At 44.2% G+C, this 19,500-nt stretch overlaps 1 protein-coding gene across 2 annotated transcripts in view; it reads left to right on the plus strand.

Annotated features, from left to right (window-relative positions):
• LOC118317107 (plexin-A1-like) overlaps positions 1–19,500 on the plus strand; it is a 238,660-nt gene that overhangs the window by 41,970 nt on the left and 177,190 nt on the right. For both annotated transcript variants that reach the window (XM_035645565.2, XM_035645566.2), the window contains exon 3: positions 14,482–14,664. In XM_035645565.2, the coding sequence (XP_035501458.2) occupies positions 14,482–14,664 (183 nt within the window). The remainder of the gene's footprint in view (positions 1–14,481; positions 14,665–19,500) is intronic.

Raw genomic sequence — 19,500 nt, forward strand, 5'->3', positions numbered from 1 at the left:
AGATGATTATATGAATGCAGAATTGATAGGGTTCATAAGGAACCTTTCCAAAATAAGGTCCTTCTCTTTCATTCATAGTATGAACTCTATAAATGGAACACATGTCACTCAGCCTATAGTTCAGGAGCCAAAGTGTGTTATGATTTTTGACACCATATTGACTTTTTTCTATGGTGGTGCCGGTGAAACAACTCTGGAAACAGATGGTGTAATCTAAGGTAGAATTTCCTCCCTGTTTAAAATAAGTTTTTTCGACTCGGTGGGAGATTCAATGACTTGTAAAGATGACTTTTTGTGGCAGTGCGGTGATAAATACATTCAGTGCCGAGGTGAATTGCTGTCAAATGCTGTCTAGGATACAGTCTATTGGGAGAAAGGCTGTTTGATGAGGTGCAGTTTTTCTCTGCAGCCTCTCGAGACATTTTGATGCATGACACTGCAAAATGCTACATACATTCAGTACCTCCACTCATTTTAATGACTTCAGCTGGAACACTTCCCCCATACGTTTTTGTCTTGTGATGTTTTCCGCCTCGGGCTGACTCACACGGGGCCCATCATGCTGCGAAACCTCCCTAATTTATAGTAAATTATCAATGGGAGAATTTCTCAGATCCAACTGCAGTATGAATGGTTTCTGTGAACTAGATTTATTGCACAGTGGTGTTCATTGTTAACTTTAGCACATGACAAAATGGATTAATGGCCGCTATAGACTCATGCGGGTGCCAGCTTCCTGTGGATTTGTAGAATTTCGGAGCTTGTGGCTACTTAGCTTTAAAGCTGTATGATCTTTTTTTTCCTCAGAAGCTCACCAGTGGTCTAACAGAGATTTCACAAGTTAGAGAACTCGAGTGTGGCATTTTGAAACAAACAGTTGTTGTGCGTCAGTAGAAAGTCTGTAATTAGTTGTGGTCAAGTGGTGCAGCGATGCACAAAAGCCTAAACTTTGGTTGTGTCCATGACAAATATCATTTCTGAGTTCACCTCACAATCCGCTCTGAAGGAACACAACACTCTGGAAGTCTAATTCATATCTCTAAAGGAGGAAAAAAAAGGCGACTTCTTGTTCGCTTTGTATAAACACGCACTGGTCAATACAAATCTGTGCAGCACACACACACTGCTGACCTTACAGCATCTAATGGAGGGAGTGATTTTTCATTGGTCTGATTCATGTGTATTCATACTGTGGTTGTATGAGTTTTTGTGGGTCTATGACTGACATGTGTATTAATGTGTGTTTGTGAAAACGTGTATGTGGGATCGCTGCAATGCACGTGTGTGTGTGTGTGTGTGTGTGTGTCTGTGCGCGCGAGTGTGTTTGTGTGTTTCTGGTTTCTGTCCCAGCTGTGTTTGGGCTTTCCTGCTAGCTGCGCAGCAGGCGCTGTGAGATGAGATATAGCTTAAAGTTACACTTGGCTTCATATTTTTTTGTGCAGATGCTTGCGCGGACACACTCTCACACACACGCATTTTAAGAGACATCATCAGCTAATATGGAAAATATGAAAAAATTCAAAAAGCATACACTGTACTAACTGAGCTCCAAAACATGTCCTGCATGTGAAATATTTGTTACTAGTAATCACAATTATTACATATTTAAATCAAATTACCGTTATCTCTGTTGACTTGGTTTTTCCTTTAATATGGAACAAGTTTATTTCCCAAATTTGTACATCGGCGTTGTGAGCCAGCCAAACAAAAAAAGGTTGCCACATACAGTAAATCCGGTGAATAGGAACGTGTGAGCTGCCATGTGCATGAATGTGTGTAGTTGGACCCGTGCCCCTTCAGTCAGCACTCACGCCTCTGTGTCTGTTCCTTCCACTTACACAATACAGTGGAATACAGTATTTCACAGACTGCCATGTTTGGGTGAATCCCTGTAGTGGTCTGTAATAATTGGATTATGGCTGTCAGGAGAGGCTTTGGTTCAGATTACACAGATTGTAGTCTGCAGTGCTCAGATGGACAGCGCGGTTTAAAGAGCATCATCTGGCTTGTGTTACATAGAAAGAGCATGTTGGCCGGATCGCAGATGTGATGTTTGCCTACATTTGGTGAATGTAGGCCAAATGTAGCAGATGTGTCCCCCACCCAAAAGTTTTACAGTATCTATAATCTTTCCGTCTATATCCGTTTATCTATTTCTAGGGATATATCTGGACATCCAGATATCTATTAGGGATTTACCCAGCACGTTTTGAGTTTTTTTTGCCCTGATACTAATCTGCGGAAATATATTTCGAGTTTGAGTCTTGTTTGTGGAGTTTGAGTCCCTAACCCAAGATTGATCTATCAATCTTTCCATATTTATACACTGTTGTGGCAAACATCCTTGCCACCCTGGGTCACTCACCCCACACACACCAGAACATAAGCTGCTCAGCGGCAACTCTTTTATTAATGGAAAAACAAAACATACAACAACTTAAACTATACGAGACCCAGTCAGGTTTCTTTCACACATGAGCCTCCTCCACCATCACAACTGTATATATAGTAGATTGAAATAACGAAAAAGGTCCTGGTTTAATATTATTAAGTTTAAAATGATTGAGATGAATAAAAGCTTAACTGGGAGACTGTGCAACTCCTGAAACTGATGTGACGATAGGGCTGGGTGATAAGGCCTAACATGTTATCAAGATAAAGAAAGAAATCGGTCAATATCCCTATTTATCACAAGAATTGTCAAACTATAATTTCTTTGAAATGTAAAGATAGATTCTTGCCCCTGAGTGAAGGTTGTAGTTTTAAATCTTTTTACTTACTCTACTAACTAAAAGCAAAACATTAAAACCAATCACGTGTGATACGTCCTCAACGTGCTTGCAAAAATGGATTATATTCATGCATATTGGACTTTTGTTAAATGGCTATTGATGAAAATTATATTGTGATAATGATTCATTCTGATTCATCACCCGGCCCCATGCGACGGTATCTGGTTGAGAGAAGATGGATGGCGTTGTTGGTCCACTTGCAGTTGAACGGGGGTGTTGTAGTGGGGAGTCATGGCCAGCGCTGGCTACAAATGACAAACTGCTACAGGAAGGTTTGCTACACTGCTGCTGTTTGCTTGTGTGTGAGAGAGAAGAGGTAAAAGTGTCGGCCTCTTTCCGGTGTCCCTGATAACATTGACACTGACTCTGTTTTAATTCAAGAGTCCCAGTAATTCATTTAAGTATTTACAACTTGCTTTTCTCACTGTGACGTATCTGTGAAAAGGGCCCGTTCGTCACCCGACTGTGTCCGAACCCGTGTACTGTGCCAATCCAGGTGTCCGACGGCTCAAAGTCACTCACGCGATGGTGAACCCGGATGTGTCACTCACCCGACACAGCGACAGCCCGGCTGAGGTGGACCAAACACTTTAGAGCGCAGTGAGTAAGGTGGTTGACTTTGGACCGGGATTATTTTTGGCTGATACTGATCCATATCTAAATATATCTGGACCAGGCCAGATGCTGATCCTCGTATCTATCTAAACATCCGGAGAGCTGTCGGCTGTGGATATCCACATTGAATAGTAGACATCCATATAAACGCGTATATGGAATTAAGAAATTTGTATCTGACTCAAATGCAGCCAAGATATGAAGCATCAGCAGCCGGAGGAAACGAGCATGCTTTATTGTTATATGCTTAACCACAAAAACATGAGGATAGCATAACGTTTCAGGATCGTTGACCTCACTTTTTATCAAGGTAAAAGACACCGAACCTAGGATTCCATGTTTTTAATGACATAATAAATGCTACAAGCACAAAGAGGATTTGAATCACTGCTCGACAAACAAACGTCTCCTGTGCCAGAAAACGCACAGCGCCACACTGGAGCTGTCCATGTGGAAGTAGCTCAGTCGAAGGCCGAGGCCATCTGGGGTAAAGAGAGTGAGCTACTGTCCCACTGTGGCACATTAACCTATATGGTCAACTGACAACAGAGCACTGGAGCTGAGCCCTTTTCTCCTCACAGATCTCTTGTCTCCATCTCTACGGGATTCCTCTACTTTGTACATTTTTTTTTGTTTAATCTCCACACCTTCATGGAATTTCGACCCGAAAGAGTTTCCCACGGGAGTCTTGCATGTCTTGACAAGAGTTTGAATGCGCTGCGCCTTGTTTTTTTGACACTTGGAGCGACAGGCTCGCGTTTTCGCGATTCAGCCGCCTTGTTTAACCTCCGCAATTAAAATCAATTATCCCAAAAGAGTGTTTCAAGGTGTTTCAAAGTATATTGAGCGCGACTAATGGAGGCTTGCTGATGAAGCCCGCTGCACATGTGGATCCTTGTGATGAAGGATGGAAGAAGGAAGACAGGATGGCAGAGAGGTAGTTATATTATAGGAAGTCTCATATCCTCCTTTATGTCTTATCTTTCCTTTTGTTGACTTAAAGAAAGAAAATTGAAAAATATCAAAAAAATATTGACATGCACTATAATACACAAAAATACAAACTACAGGTATTTTCATCTCTTTTTTTCTCCACACACGTTCACACCTCAGGGCTGCAGGTCAGTCAGGGTGTGTGTGTGTGTGTGTGTGTGTGTTTTGCAGCTCCACACACAGTGACACATCTGTTTTCAATCAGAGAGGGGGGGAGAAGAATGAAAGAAAAAAAACGACGACAAAGGAATCAAAGAATGAAAGTAAACAGGATCCGAGTACGGGTAGGGGATGAGCAGAGAAATCGCGAGGAATAAATCTGGCTGCAAAATAAATGTTGCTCTCCTGGCACCCCCCAGCTCCTCCTCTGACTCTGACCTATGGGGCCGAAGTTTCTCTCTGTCTCTCTCTCGCCTGCAGCTTTTGGTTCCACCAGAGCACATCTCGCTGCCAGGCTCCCCCTCCACATCCAACTTAATACTCCTCATTTCACCCGAGCCAAAACAGCAGATGCTGAAATGTCAAAGTGCCTTCCCTCTAATGGTGAACTCACAGAGAAGTAAAAAACCTTTTGCCAAAAAACAAGAAAAAAAAAGAAAGAATCAGGCCAGTGATGCCTTGCTCTCTAAGCAAGAATCATGACCATACAGTACAACGGATGTTGGCAGTGCCCTGTGCTCCCATTGGACTTTTGTTTGCTACGATGAAATCAGTGGTAGTGTTTCCAACAGGGCAGTCACATTTTCATCAGTAGTGAATGACTAAGCATGGACTGTACCGGAATGTTCGTGACATGTCATGAAGTTACATCATTGGACGGAAATGGTTTTGTGTTGTAGTTTCCCCATAGGCCGTTTCTCTTTCAAAAATAAGTTGTGCGGTTTTTATAGACATGAATAAACTTCTAACTTACATACACACATTTTACAGGCGAGAAGAGTATCGATAACATCTTAAATGTGTTAAAGGTGACATATTATACAAAAATCACTTTTTCAGTGTTTGTGCACGTGAAAGTGTGTATCTGTGGAGTCTGCCGGTCCACTAACTGTGAAAAAAGACCACCCTGTTGTTTTTTCTGTGAGCTGGCTGAACCCTACAGCCTGAAGCTCTGAACCACTGGTTCAGATTTCTCTCCCACTCTGATGTCACAGTCTGACTCTTTTGGGGGTAACCCCGTCTGCAATCTGAGAATCTTCACTTTTCTGGTGAAGGGGCGTGACATTTCCTGCACATTTTTAAATCAGTTGACCAATCACAACCGACTGGGCCAACTGGCCAATCAGAGCAGACTGGGGTTCATCGGGAGGAGTGGCTTACATGAATCGAGGCGTTTCAGACGGGGTGAAAAGAGGAGCTGCAGGAATGGGCAGTGTGAGGAAACTGAAGCCATTTATGAACATTAGAGCATGTAAACCTTTTCAGGTTCTTACCAAATTAAAAGTATAAACCTGAATATGAACATAATATGTCACCTTTAATTAGCGTATTGCGCAATCTTGCAATATTTATCAACTTTTCAAACAATTTCTATGCAAGCAGTTGTTTTAAGGTGTTCTCATCATGCAAATGGAACCATACTCGGTCCAAACATTTACTAGGTCTCGATGCAGATAATTGTTTATTTGTGTATGTGTGTGTGTGTGTGTGTGTGTGTGTGTGTGTGTATCGGTAATATAGATTAAATAGCTTTTGAATTGATTTTAACTTATGGTTGAATAGTTACATATTTATACTTGTAGAATTATTATTTCCAGTTGTAATGTAGCAAACATCAAAGGAAAACACAAGTTTTAAGCAAATTAGTCATTTGGATAAATTTAACATGAGTCCCGTCCTGTGAAGTTGAACAAAATGATGTTTAATGAATTGCCTTTATTACAGAACATTTCTGAAATGTGAAATTTTTTGACCTTTTGAAACCACTTCCAAACAGACATCCTTCTCCGCCTTTACTTGCACATTATTGTTTCTTGGCACGTCACCGCAAACGAGTGATCTGTGTGTTTTGCGTCACCTGAATACTCCTCGTGTGAATTCTACTAAACCACTAGACACAAACAACAGGGACAAGCTCATCAAATTATGGCTCGAGAGCAGTGACCAGAATCTCCACATTGCACTTGAAAGTGACGACAGCAGACGGAAATGATTTTGTGATCGGCCCCAGTGCTCCTTTTTAGCTCTTGTCCTTAACGCGTGTTAAAGTCCTCAAAATACTATAATATGTAACTCTAAAACATAAAATTAATATCCATGCTGCCTTATTTTTCCATTGAGACATCGACACAAAAGGCTTTAGTGACAAATTGTGTGTTTGTGTGCGTTTATGTGCATGTGTGTGCAGGGGTGTGAGATGCAGATGCCCACAGTTCTGTTGCCATCACTGCCAGATGTCTGCAAAACGTCCACTGTGTGTGTGTGTGTGTGTGTGTGGGTGTGTGTGTGTGTGTGTGTGTGTGTGTGTGTGTGTGTGTGTGTGTGTGTGTGTGTGTGTGTGTGTGTGTGTGTGTGTGTGTGTGTGTGTGTGTGTGTGTGTGTGTGTGTGTGCGCGTGTGTGTGTGTGTGTGTGTGTGTGTGTGTGTGTGTGCGTGTGTGTTTGTGTGTGTGTGTGTGTGTGTGTATCATGCAAAAGCCTGCACACTCTCCTCTTTTCCAATTCAGACTCACTTTTGCTCCCCCACATGCACACACACACACACACACACACACACACACACACACACATCCACATTAAACCACAAAGTGTGTGTATTTTGTGTTTAAGCAGGTCAAAGCTCTGAGTGGCCCAGTCTGAGACAGATGTTTAAGACCCCCACTGGTCCTCCTGTCCCCGCAACACACAAAAACAAATACACACCGTCTTTCTCTCTCTTTCATATAACCCGACACACACACACACACACACACGCACACACACGCACACAAACACACGCGCACACACTCATTAACAACCAATTAGAGAGCAGATATTGGCTCACTGGGGAAAACTAAAGGCCAACCAGTGTTGTTCTCCGCTTCCAACGCCAAGTCACAATAAATACCTGGATGTGGGCCATGGGAGTGTATGCGTGGGTGTGTGTGTGTGTGTGCGCGCGCTTGTGTGTTGTTGACTTCTTCTTCCCTAGTTTGGCTGTCCAAAAAACCACAAAAAAAATAGGAACACGCACTTAATTAAATGCAGTTTTTTTCCACTCTGCAAGTTCTGTTGTTCATTGCATCAGCCAGCACGTCTCAGGGGTACAACTCTCACTTCAACATTAGCTTTCTCCCATGGGAATACAGACAAGAGCCATGTTTAACTTACACACACACACACACACACACACTCAGAGAAACACACACACACACACTCGCTCATTCACCATGGGATTGGGGCGGCGTGTTTATGCCGGTGCTGTATGATGAGATGCTTGAGACATTTGTCTCTCTGGAGACCTGGTTGACAACAGCTCTCTCTGTCTCTCTCTCTCTCTCTCTCTCACTCCCTCTCTGTTTACCTCAATCTCCATCTCTAACTCGCCCATTCTCGCTCCGTTTCACTCAATGTGATGTGATCACTCAGTGTTTTCTTACATCTCTGCAAATGAATAAAGATTTGAAAAACAACCCGCTGACAATTTAAGTCGATTGGACAGATGTTGCTGCTCTCGCTCCCAACAAATTACACTGCAGTGATCTGACGAGAGAGAGAGAGCAGGAGAGAGATGCACACATACATACATTGTGACACACACCAATAGTACAGGAGCAATGCTCCTGTTCAATAAGGTTTTGCTGCTGTTATTTTTCTTTTTGGGAACTATTGATCACCTACCTCAACCGGACACATTCGAATCAATTCCCCCCAAAAAACCACCAACGATCTGAAAACCCAACCTGAAAGGAACCCGAGCAGAGTCACGACAAAGGGAATGAACACGAGGCAAACTAGACTCGATCCCAAACACCGCAAAAAGCCAAATGGGGAAATGACACTAACACCGGCAGTAGCTTGACGTGACACCAATTAAAATGCAGCAGCGATCAAACAGAGCGGCAGCACATCGTCATACGAGTCGTTATAAGTCGCAGAGAGCAATTCAAACAGTGAGTTATCCTTTATGTCTCAAAGACCAATTTCACTGTCTCACAGCGGCTTCCTCGCTGACGCTGGAAGAAGAAATTAAATAGTACTTAGACGCGCAAGTATAACAGAAATAGCATTGAAATATACTGTATGCCACGTATCTGGTATCAAGCCTGTTAGGATCCATCCAAGTGCATCTTTCAGAGCTATTGCACATATTTTTTAAACCCTTTTGTGAAGTTTCTGAAATAATGTTCAATTTAACATTACTACATATATGCGCTATGCTGTGCTTTTTATTGTGGTAAAGTGAACTCCAGTGCACTTGATAATCTTTTATCTATAATAAGTTTAGTACACATAACGTGTGGTCCAACATTCAGATCATTTTACCCCACCGTATAAGGTGCATTTGAATATATTCATTTTGAACATAAATGAAATGCACAGTCTGTCTGTCTGCAGGTAGTTGTGTGTGTGTGTGTGTGTGTGTGTGTGTGTGCGTGAGTGAGTGAGTGTGTGAGAGAGAGCCTGGTGGGCATGTGTGTGTTTGCTATTACTGTGGTAATGTTGGTTACATGTTCTGCCCAGTGCCACTTCTTCTGAAACCACAGTATGGCCACTGCTGCTCTCAAGTGAACACGGTTAATGGAGAATTCATAGGGCTGAATCCACACTCTCTCTCTCTCTCTCTCTCTCTCTCTCTCTCTCTCTCCCTCTCCCTCTCCCTCTCTCTTACTGGGTTGAGCCTCATTAGTGGCGACAAGAGCGCTGTTGACCCTTAGCCTTCCCCTGCGTCTCTCCCCTCTATCTCCCTCTTTCTTCCATGGTCTCCTCTCCTTTCCCTTGATCTCACTTGCCCCACTCTCTCCCTCATCACCCCATCATCATTCACCCAGCAAGAGTTTGGCAGGAGTCTACGTATGTGTGTGCGTGCGTGTGTGTGTGTGTGTGTGTGTGTATGTGTGTGTGTGTGTGTGTGTGCGTGTTGCCAGGGGCCAGCTTGCGTCTATGTACAGCAGAGGTCTTCAGCAAGGACAACACAGGGGACTCTGTCCTTGTCCAACCCCCTGGAAATAGAACAAATGTGTGTGTGTTGGTGTGTTAAAGTGTTATGTACAGTGTCCTGGGTATGAGCTATATGTATTAATAATGATAACACGGTCAGAGGTCCAGCAGGCCAACGGGGAAAACCTATATGGAGTCTATGAAAGTCCTAATAAAAGACTACAGCGGGTCACCTTTATGTGAGGGACCAGGTTTAACACAGATTTACAGCGAAGTCTGTATGCTCATGCAGGTGAATATCCTAAAGTCATACCAATGTAACTTGAAAACATCCAATACAAATATAGACATAATGTTTTTCATATATGATTGGAAGTAATTTTTCAATTTAGAACTGTTTATCTAGTTCTTTTCATGGCTTTTTGTGATAAAACAATCTAACATTTTAGAAGTATCAACCAAACTATTATTTTGTCATTGAAATACTGCTAGCATCTCATGCCTGCCAGCCCCAGCTTTCTGTGAGACGAGGGGAAAATATGGGATTGGACAAGACATCTACATTTTTAAAAGATGTGAACTGGCCATTAATGAACGTGTCCAATAATGAGCCTGTCATGAAAGTGCACTAGTGCCTTCTTGATTGTGACCCTGTTCGGATTGTCCATAGGTCAGAAATGGCCTCGGTTGGACATCCACTTATTGAACCTGTGTCCGGGTCAGTACAGTATATATGAGTGGAGCTGCATGAACCAATGTGAAATGGACACAGGCCCAACGTACTCATGTCATTTCAAGTATCTTGTATCTGATTAAGATTGCTGATTCACTTTTATTCATGCTATCACTCTATTACCCAAATTACAAATTTGATTGGAATATGTATTGGTTTTCCTTTGGCTACTGGCGGAACAGGTCAGCTCTACTGTACCTCAGTCCAGAGAATGGTGGTGATACACCGGAGCCTGTTTAGCCCCTCGCCTGGCTCCACTGGCTCGGGGTCCTGAGCTATTTCAGCCATGTCGAATGCTGAAAAAACAACGTGAACCATGCCATGGTTAGGTTTATTCTTCGTAGCAAAACATTGCCTGTATGACCAGACAATTACTTTTTCCCTCTGACATAGTGTATCAACATATATGTCCCCAAAAGACACAAGGCACATCATGTTATTTGACCACGCTACAACTGTAGTTAATTACCAAGGTTGACACGAAGCGATAACAATGACCTGTCAAACAACTATCCACGCACAAACAGAAACACATGTACGGACCGTGAGACAGACTGTTCTTTCACCCACTGCTTGAACTGATCGGGGATCGGACGGACGCACCAACAGCCCCAGAGTGCCGTGTGGTTGTTGGTGGTTTATGTTGAAATCGGGGCCATTTTACTCCACAGTGCGTTAGGAGCAACAGGGACATCAGCCAATGTCACTGTAACTTGATGCATCTAGCGTTTTCCGTCTCCCCTAAATGCTTCTTAATTTCCCCCTGAGATCAGGTAGCGACAGTGTCTGGGGACATGCAGTGTAGTGTCCATGGGGTCATCACCCGCCCCTTGCATTCGTCACCGAGTGTTTGCTAGGGTCGCATCGAAACAGGAATGAATTTGAAAAGGATTAAATGATTATGACGAGTTAAAAAAAAGGTTTCATATACGATCATGGTGACCTCTCTTTCCGTCAGTGGTGTGTCGTTGAGTGAAACTGCCTCAGCATCTCCCTGGCGAGTCGGCGTAGAGGAATGACAGAGCAGGCGGACTTGCGGGAATGCCACGTCTACAAGGCACAAAACAGCCGGCAGATGCCAAGTCTGTGTGAGGCCGCATTTGTCTGCCGCGGGAAACACGTCGACTGAACGCTCCGCCGTGCCTCAATCGGAGCTGTTGACTCTGCGGTAATGATGCAAGTCAGGCTGAACATAACAAACCATCAGCGTCCTCAGCGCGATGGGAAGACGGCGATCTCGCTGCCGCGCGCGAGCTTGACAAACAGTGGGAATGCAGATTGGTTTACACGAAGTGAGGCGCCTGGTGTAAATAAATCCAGGCCAAACGATGCTATTGCATGCTGATATTATAAACAATTTCTTTTTCAGTTTTTTTACTCCTCTCGTGTAACTTAAGACTTTTGGTTTGGACACAAAGTGGACAGCAGTACTGGTTTCTGGTGGAGCAGAAATATTGAGGTCGTGGTATACAGTAGGCGTTCAGTACAAATTCATTTTGACCATCTTCACATAAGTCTTTTTTCCCCATATTGTTTATTTTCATCTCAGTCGAGAGACTTCTGCAACAGTTATTTATCTCAACCGTCATGTGACCCCTCAATGCTTGCTACCAAGCATCCTCGTCCCGATAAAGGGAGGAACGAAAAAAGGGAAAGAACGACGGTCTCAGACAGCTGCGGGCATGTGAAAAGCAGGAAGAAGGAAAAAAGCGAAAGATTAACCCTCTGGGAATGACATGGTTTCCCACCGGTCCGTCTCTGTGAAGCCTTCTAAAATAAAAAAAAAAAAGACGAGGGAAGTATATGGATGCAGAGAAGGGAAAAGGGAGGCTGGGTGAGGTGATGGAAAAAGGTCTGGTTCTGGTCTGTCTTTATCAGAGGAAACAAGGGGAAGTGTGTGGCAGGGACACAAGGCCAGAGTTCACACTGTCGCCGAGGCATGGCCATCTCTTCCTCTACTCTGTTCCCTCCTCCCTCCCTCCCTTCCTGCCTCCCTCTCTCCCTCTCTCGATGTCTGCCTGTCTGCTTCTCTCCTCCTCTTCATATCTGGGCCCGTCTTCTCCGCATCGCTTCGCTCGCCTTCCTCCCTTTGACTTGCTCTTGTTTTCTGCCCCTTTTTGTCCTTTCTCCCTCTCAAATTACCCGCAAAACATTTCCAAAATTGAGAACATGTTTATGTAAAGTGTGTGTGTGTGTGTGTGTTTCTCATCCCCGCTGTCAATCCCGTTGACTTACTTTGTGTCTTTGTTCGTTGAAGTTAAACTTTGCTGGGGGGGGGGGGGACTTTCTAGCTGCCTTTGAAAGTCTGGTAAAAGGCAGACAATGTCCGCCACAGGCATTTTGGCAAAAATGTTTTGAGACTGCAGCACACACACTCACACGTGCACACACACAGCTTTGCAGTTTTTGTAGGGGTGACGTGATTGATTAGTCTTTATGGAGATAATCTGTCTTGTAATGAACAAGAGAAAGCTGGATGGTTCACTTGTGTAGTGTGCGGGGCCTGATCTCTTGTGTGTGTGTGTGTGTGTGTGTGTGTGTGTGTGTGTGTGTGTGTGTGTGCGCGTGTGCGAGCGCTTTGTTCTTCCTCGTGCATGTGTGGCTAGTTGATGTGTTGCTGTTTGCGTGCGTTTCCTTGTGAATGGAATTTTGTCTTTCTTCTTCATTTTTGCATGTCTGCAAGTGAATTCCCTGTGTGATGTGTGATTATGCTTTTGCATCCGGTTAATATGCACATCAAAATACCGCTGTGGCAACGCTAATGGTGATCATCGGAAAATACCGCGGAACATTTTTTTTTTATCCTACCATTCATGCTGAGGCTGGAAAAGTCGGTTTGTACCGACATAACAAATCAAACACATTTGCACAGATTGATCGGCGGAATCATGATGCGAAGCGCGAGACCTAAACGTCCGGCGGACCTCCGTTTTGATGAAGTGACTCGGAGTAGCAGCAGATGACAACTTCAGATCTGCGTGGGGAAACGAGGAGGACGTAATGTTCCTCCAATCAATACATGAAACAACCAAAAACATCTTTTCCATCATATGTTTTTCATTCAACCACTCAGTGGCATCCAACTGGAGAATTACAGCCACCAGATGTTTTATCCACCTTGTATAATTTGTATAACCATATTAGCGGGGGAGGGAATTTAAATCAGTTTTTATCTCTGGAACCACATTTTGGCTACATTTGGATGGACACCTGACTTATGTGCAGTGTGTGTGTGTGTGTGTGTGTGTGTGTGTGTGTGTGTGTGTTGTGTGTGTGTGTGCGTTCATTAGTGTGCTTGTCTTTACATGTCTGTATTTCTTTGTGTAGGAATGTGCATCTGATTAATCTCCTGTCAGAGGTGTGTGGAAGTGAAGTTGTGTATTTCCTAGTGTGTTTTCTCATCAGGACTGTGTGTGTGTGTGTGTGTGTGTGTGTTTGCGTGTTTCCAGTGATACAGATGCAGTTGATTATCTGTGTAACACATGTCAGAGTCAGGGGGGAACCTCCTGATGCGTGCATCGCTATCACGGGCTTTTAATGACATGCCCATTACAGCCCCCCGCTCACATACGTACACACATACCGCGTGTCCATAAATCAGGCGTGACATATCAGCAGATCAGGGAACCTACATGAGACACTTTGATTATGGTATGCTAATCTGACCTATCATTTACTCGCCGCCGTTTCTCTGTCATCCGCACCATGTGTCCTGCTCATGTGTTCGCCCCCTCCCTCGCCCCGTGTTTATTCAACTTCCATTTGATCCACTCCCTGCATCGGCTCGTCTCTTATTAGAAACGACACCGCCAACGCTGTACACAAAGAGGATCAATGATTAAAACATTAGCAAACAGCTGTTCATTCAGTCAAAGCCATGCCGAGACGCCAAATTGCCCGGGTTGACATCATGTACTGTGAAACAATCAAAGGAGGAGGACAGCGTGGAGGACAAAAAACAGCCGTCACGCAAGACTTAGCTGGGTACACCGGTGAGATTAGATCACTTTGCGAAAAAGAAAAAAAAGGGGAGTTGAGGAAACTGAAGTTAATTTTCCTAACGACGGCCATTCATTTCACACCATTTCTCACTGAATCCGCAGCGGATCGGCTTCGCCCCAGCACCATAAAGCGTCGACTAAGTGCCGGGGAGACCGGAAGAGCCTCCCCCTTCTTTAAGAATTAATGTCGGTTTAACCAAAGGGATTCAAAAAAGTCCTCATGCTTGAACTAACGTCTCTCTCTCTCTCTCTCTCCGCCTCGCGCCGCAGCCACTGCAGATAGATGACAACTTCTGCGGCCAGGACTTCAACCAGCCTCTAGGCGGCACCACCGCCATCGAGGGCATCCCGCTCTACGTGGACAAGGACGACGGCATGACCTCGGTGGCGGCCTACGACTACCGCGGGCACACTGTGGCGTTCACCGGCACCCGGAGCGGACGCGTGAAGAAGGTAGGTCTCCTTGAGTCTGTGACCGTGTGTGCGCTCGCTCTGAGAGCGCTGTTGTGCTGCGAAAGAACCCCGCGACTCACCTCCTGGCGGCTCGTGGCCGTGTTCACTTTGGGAGAGGAAAGGGGAAAAACTAAATGACTGTTTTGATCCACTTTGGCTCAACTTTTTTTTATACCCACAGAGGATAAAACATATCACAGCTAAAGAAATGTTTTGCTGTTTTGCGTCACGTGACGCAGTGTTTATATTTTTATTGGTTTGTCTATTTTCCGGCTCCTTATACATCGTGAATGATGTGAGACATGAATCACAATGGGAGACAGAGACGGAGAAAGAGAGAGAGAGTTTATGTCTATGTGTCGAAAAAATCATTCTCACTTTGGAACAATACTGGCGTTTTGTGATGTATTTTTAATGGTCATTGGTTTTGCCATAGCTGACAAGTGATTTCGTCATCAGAAATGTCACGCACACATCAGGTGTGAAAGTGTTTGTGTGTGTGTGTGCGTACATTTCATAGTGTATTGTGTGTTTTGTCCTAAAATGGCTGTTTACCGCTTCGTCATTGAATACTTTGAAACATAGCAAATAAGACACACACAGGTAGGTGGGAAGAAAAATGCAAAGCGGCGCCTCTGGAGGTTAACGTTTCCTCCTGCGATGCCAGGCGGCTTGTTCTTGTTTGTCTGTTTGTTCTTCTTTGGGAGTGGTGACGTGCGCCGTGGTGCTCATGCTGCCATAGACAATCTGGAGCTGTGTGCATTTCATCTTGCCGAGTGCTGCTCGGTGGTCCACTCACAGGACTGTCAGGAGCCAGGGAGGGTTTCGGAGTCGTCTGGGAGGTGTGCATGAAGATGATTTCTTATGTATGTGTCTCCTGGGAACCTCAGGTGATGAGATTCCAAGCTGTGTGTGTGTGTGTGTGTGTGTGTGTGTGTGTGTGTGTGTGTGTGTGTGTGTGTGTGTGTGTGTGTGTGTGTGTGTGTGTGTGTGTGTGTGTGTGTGTGTGTGTGTGTGTGTGGTTGTGTGTGTCTGGTGTTTCTGTGCTCAGACTTGCAATTGGAGCCTCAATATCTAGACGTAAGTAGTAGTAGCAGTAATTCCCCATCATGTTCCGCGGAGACACAGCATGGAGTCCCTTTGTGTGTGCCTGTGGGTTAACAGTAGGTGTATGTGTGTGCTCCTCAAGTACCCCTGTTGAGTGGACCGCATGGTGTGTGTGTGCCAATCAGCTGCTCCTTCATCTGAGATCCGCGTGTGTGTGTGTGTGTGTGTGTGTGTGTGTGTGTGTTTCTTCTCTTTTTTCCACTTCTTTCCTCAGCAGGACACATGAGTGTGTCTGTGACACCGATACTCCAGAGACTGAATAAACAATCACCTGAGGATAGGAGGTTTAATTAATTAATGAATTAATACATACATGATAACAAACGAAGACATTAAAAAAGTCTGAAGCACATTTCAATGTCATCAGTAAATGTTTCGAAAATGTTCTCCAGAGTTTTTCTTTCTTTCAGGTCCACTGTGGTTTTTAAATTGTTACGTCTTTCCGTCACCCTCTATCAAACTGAACTAAAATACATCTAAAGTATTCAGTTTCTTCAGTCTGAATATGAGCATTTAGGTATTAGCTCTGTGTGTAGTCAGTGGAATATGCTCTCTTATAGTCGGATAATATGCACAACACACACACACGCAGATACACGCACACCTTGCATAGCTTCCTGTCTCTGGTGTTTTGCTAAGTCGACTGAAACCCGGCCCACTAGTCCTTGCGTTTGACCCCTGGACTGTCTGTGTGTGCGTGAGTGTGTGTATATGTGCGCAGAGAGATGATTTGTGTGTGTGTTGAGCGTGTGGGGTCAGCAGATCCTGGATGATATCCCACTGATCGGAATCCCGTTTCCTCTCAGCCGGCCGGTCTTCCTGCGCTCGGCTGGGACGGAGGGAGGAAGGTGAACGCGGAGGCGGAGGCTGCCGGTGTCCTCGCACAGATCAATGCAGACGGCTGCACTTACGTGCAGTCGTCTGTTCGAGCAGGGGCGCGGCGAGACGGGACAACAATTACTATAAATCAGCGGTGACCGAAGCTATAGTTGGTTTATGAGGCTTTTACATGTGTTGGTGCCTGGCGAGTCTTTCCTCTGACAAGCGAGTGGATTAGTTTGGGCTGTAAATCTAAAACATTTCTAAATAAACTGAGTGAACAACTGTTAAATGGCTGAACTAGATTTGCAGAAAAAACTGAGAGGCTGAGGCTGATGGAGGGAGATGGTTACGGTCTGTGTGGTTTTATTGCTATTCAGTTGGAGTTAAACTGTGCTCCTTGGGCCTAATGAAATGTAAAGCTGCAGTGTATCGATGTCTATGCACGCGCGCGCTCACACTCATTACAAGTCCTACAATGTGAATGCTGCTAAATGTGTGTTTGCCTGCGTGGACATGTCTGCGGCTGCCAGACTCCCTGTATTGATTGATCTATGAATATGTAATCGCTCTTGTAAATCTTAAACATATAGGCAGTCTATTGGACAAGTGCTGACATCTTTGTGTGTGTGTGTGTGTGTGTGTGTGTGTGTGTGTGTCTGTGTGTGTGTGTCTGTGCGTGTGAGAGAGAGAGAAATGGAGCTGTGATGCACACCAGCGTAAATCTGTGCTGCTTTATAATATCAGTATAATCAAAATGCCTTGACTGACTAATCAGAGAATGTACAGTTGTTGAGTTAATGACTGTCTTCTTTACATGTTGTCTCTGTGCACTGCTCTGGATTTTGAGCTATATGTCAAATTAGCATCCGGCTGGTTCCGTCTTGTCGTGGTCTTTATCGGTGTTATGGAGTGTATATCTGATTAACAGCCCCGTGCCGTGTTTTCATGGCCTCTGCTAGGATACGGTTGTTAATAGGAAGAAGGATGCAGACAATAACAAAATACTGGCACCGCACACTGTGATGATCTGGATATCAGGCGCATCAACAGAGGAACAATTAATCACTGAATTGATAAGTCCCATTTCATCGTTAACTATATTAAAATAAAAACGATAGATTAATTGTTTTAGTGAAAATTTGAGCGTCACGTTGATGAATCACGGATTTATTCAGCAGAGTAAGAGAGATAATGAATTTAATAGTTAGTTGCAACCCTAACCTTTAGCGCAGAGCATGTATTATGATGGATGGGCAATGTATTATGTGGAATAATAATAACAAAGAAGGTATAGCAGGATATTATTGGACCTATAGTTCCACAGTTAAATGTAATGCTCCATTCAAATTGAACTGGGCTCACTGTGGTCACAGCACGTGGCGATGAAGGGGTAACGCTGAATGTTAAAATGTAGTAGAACAGTAGCAAAAGTATAATAGAGTCATCGAGTGTCGACTGTTTAAACACAGGTTTAAAAAAAAATCTAAATCAACAAACTCAAGTTCCACTTGCTGTAGCTTCTTTCAGAGGTTTCGATCACATCTCGTAGTCGGGGCAATTATTTGCAGTGTGCTGCCTTGTGCTCCATTTACCAGAAACATCCTGGAAAAAAAAAGAGTAAATAAATACATAAAAAACCTCCTCGGTTCTCAGTAAAACACCTGGAAATCCTTTAATTCCCCTCGTGTCGTCGCCTTCTTTCGTCTGCCTGGGAGAAACACGGCACTCTCGCCACATCGGGGGAGATGAAGAGAAACTCCTCAACGGCCTGAAGTATTTCCAGGTTTCAGAAACAAAACGAGGCAAGACAGACAGAGAGACGGAGGGAGGGAGAGAGAGATTTACTCAGAGTGGTGTAATGGTGTGTGTGTGAGTGTGTGTGTGTGTGTGTGTGTGTAGAGGGGAAAGGGGGATGGTGTCATGTCATTTCATCATTTCCCTGCTAGCAGCAAATCCAATTACTTTGCCCATCCTTTCAATCTTGGGAGATAGCCTGAGTGACAGCGTCGGAGTACAGCACTACTGAGGCAACTGTGCCAACAGGTTGATTGACACGACGCTGGCACTTGACTGCCTTGAGACAAGGAGACAAGTGAGACTGGTTAGACTTCGGATGGGGCTCCCTCCGAGCGGCACAGGGGAACCGGTTCAGGCGCACCCGCGATCGCGTACGTCCCTCTCCCACTCCGAGATGATCTAATCCACTCTTTGGCAAGATGCTCCACGTTTTCCCCTCAGCTGCTCTGTCACACAGTGACGCACAGTGTATTTCTAACACTCCATGTTAACGGCATCCCGCCCCCACCTTAATGATATCAACCCTTAGTAAGATCATAATCAGAATATATTATGTGGATTGAATCATAATCTCCCACCATTTTTTAAGCAGTACACAGAGACGGACACATTACTGCCTGTAATATATACAGTACATGTATAACTATTGTTGTGAGCACTTCCCTGGCAGACAGTACATTTACTCAATTTACATTTACTACAACATGTATAAGTACAATTTTGACTTTTACATCACCATTTTCCTACTTTAGAACTCTACAGTACTCCCTACTATATAGGGGACATATTGTACATTTGTGATTTAACTCCACTGCGTTTATTTGACTGTGAAAGATTAAGCTGTTACATAAAAAGACAGTGCTTTCCAATTTCGACGGCTTCAAACTGTATTGAAGTTGGGTCCCCTTTCTACCATATGTCAGACAACTTTTTCAGCAGGTCTAGCAAAGTCAGATTTCACTTCCTGAATCTCTCAAATGGTTTCAATAGAATAACTGTTGGAAGCCCAAGGAGGTCAAATTATCCAATACTGCACAAAAATAGCAAAGATTTGAGAAAAATCCAAAACATGAATACACACGTGTGTAGCTGTCTGAATGTAAAGTAAAT

Source organism: Scophthalmus maximus, chromosome 3 (assembly GCF_022379125.1).
Source record: "Scophthalmus maximus strain ysfricsl-2021 chromosome 3, ASM2237912v1, whole genome shotgun sequence".
Taxonomy (NCBI): Eukaryota; Metazoa; Chordata; class Actinopteri; order Pleuronectiformes; family Scophthalmidae; genus Scophthalmus; species Scophthalmus maximus.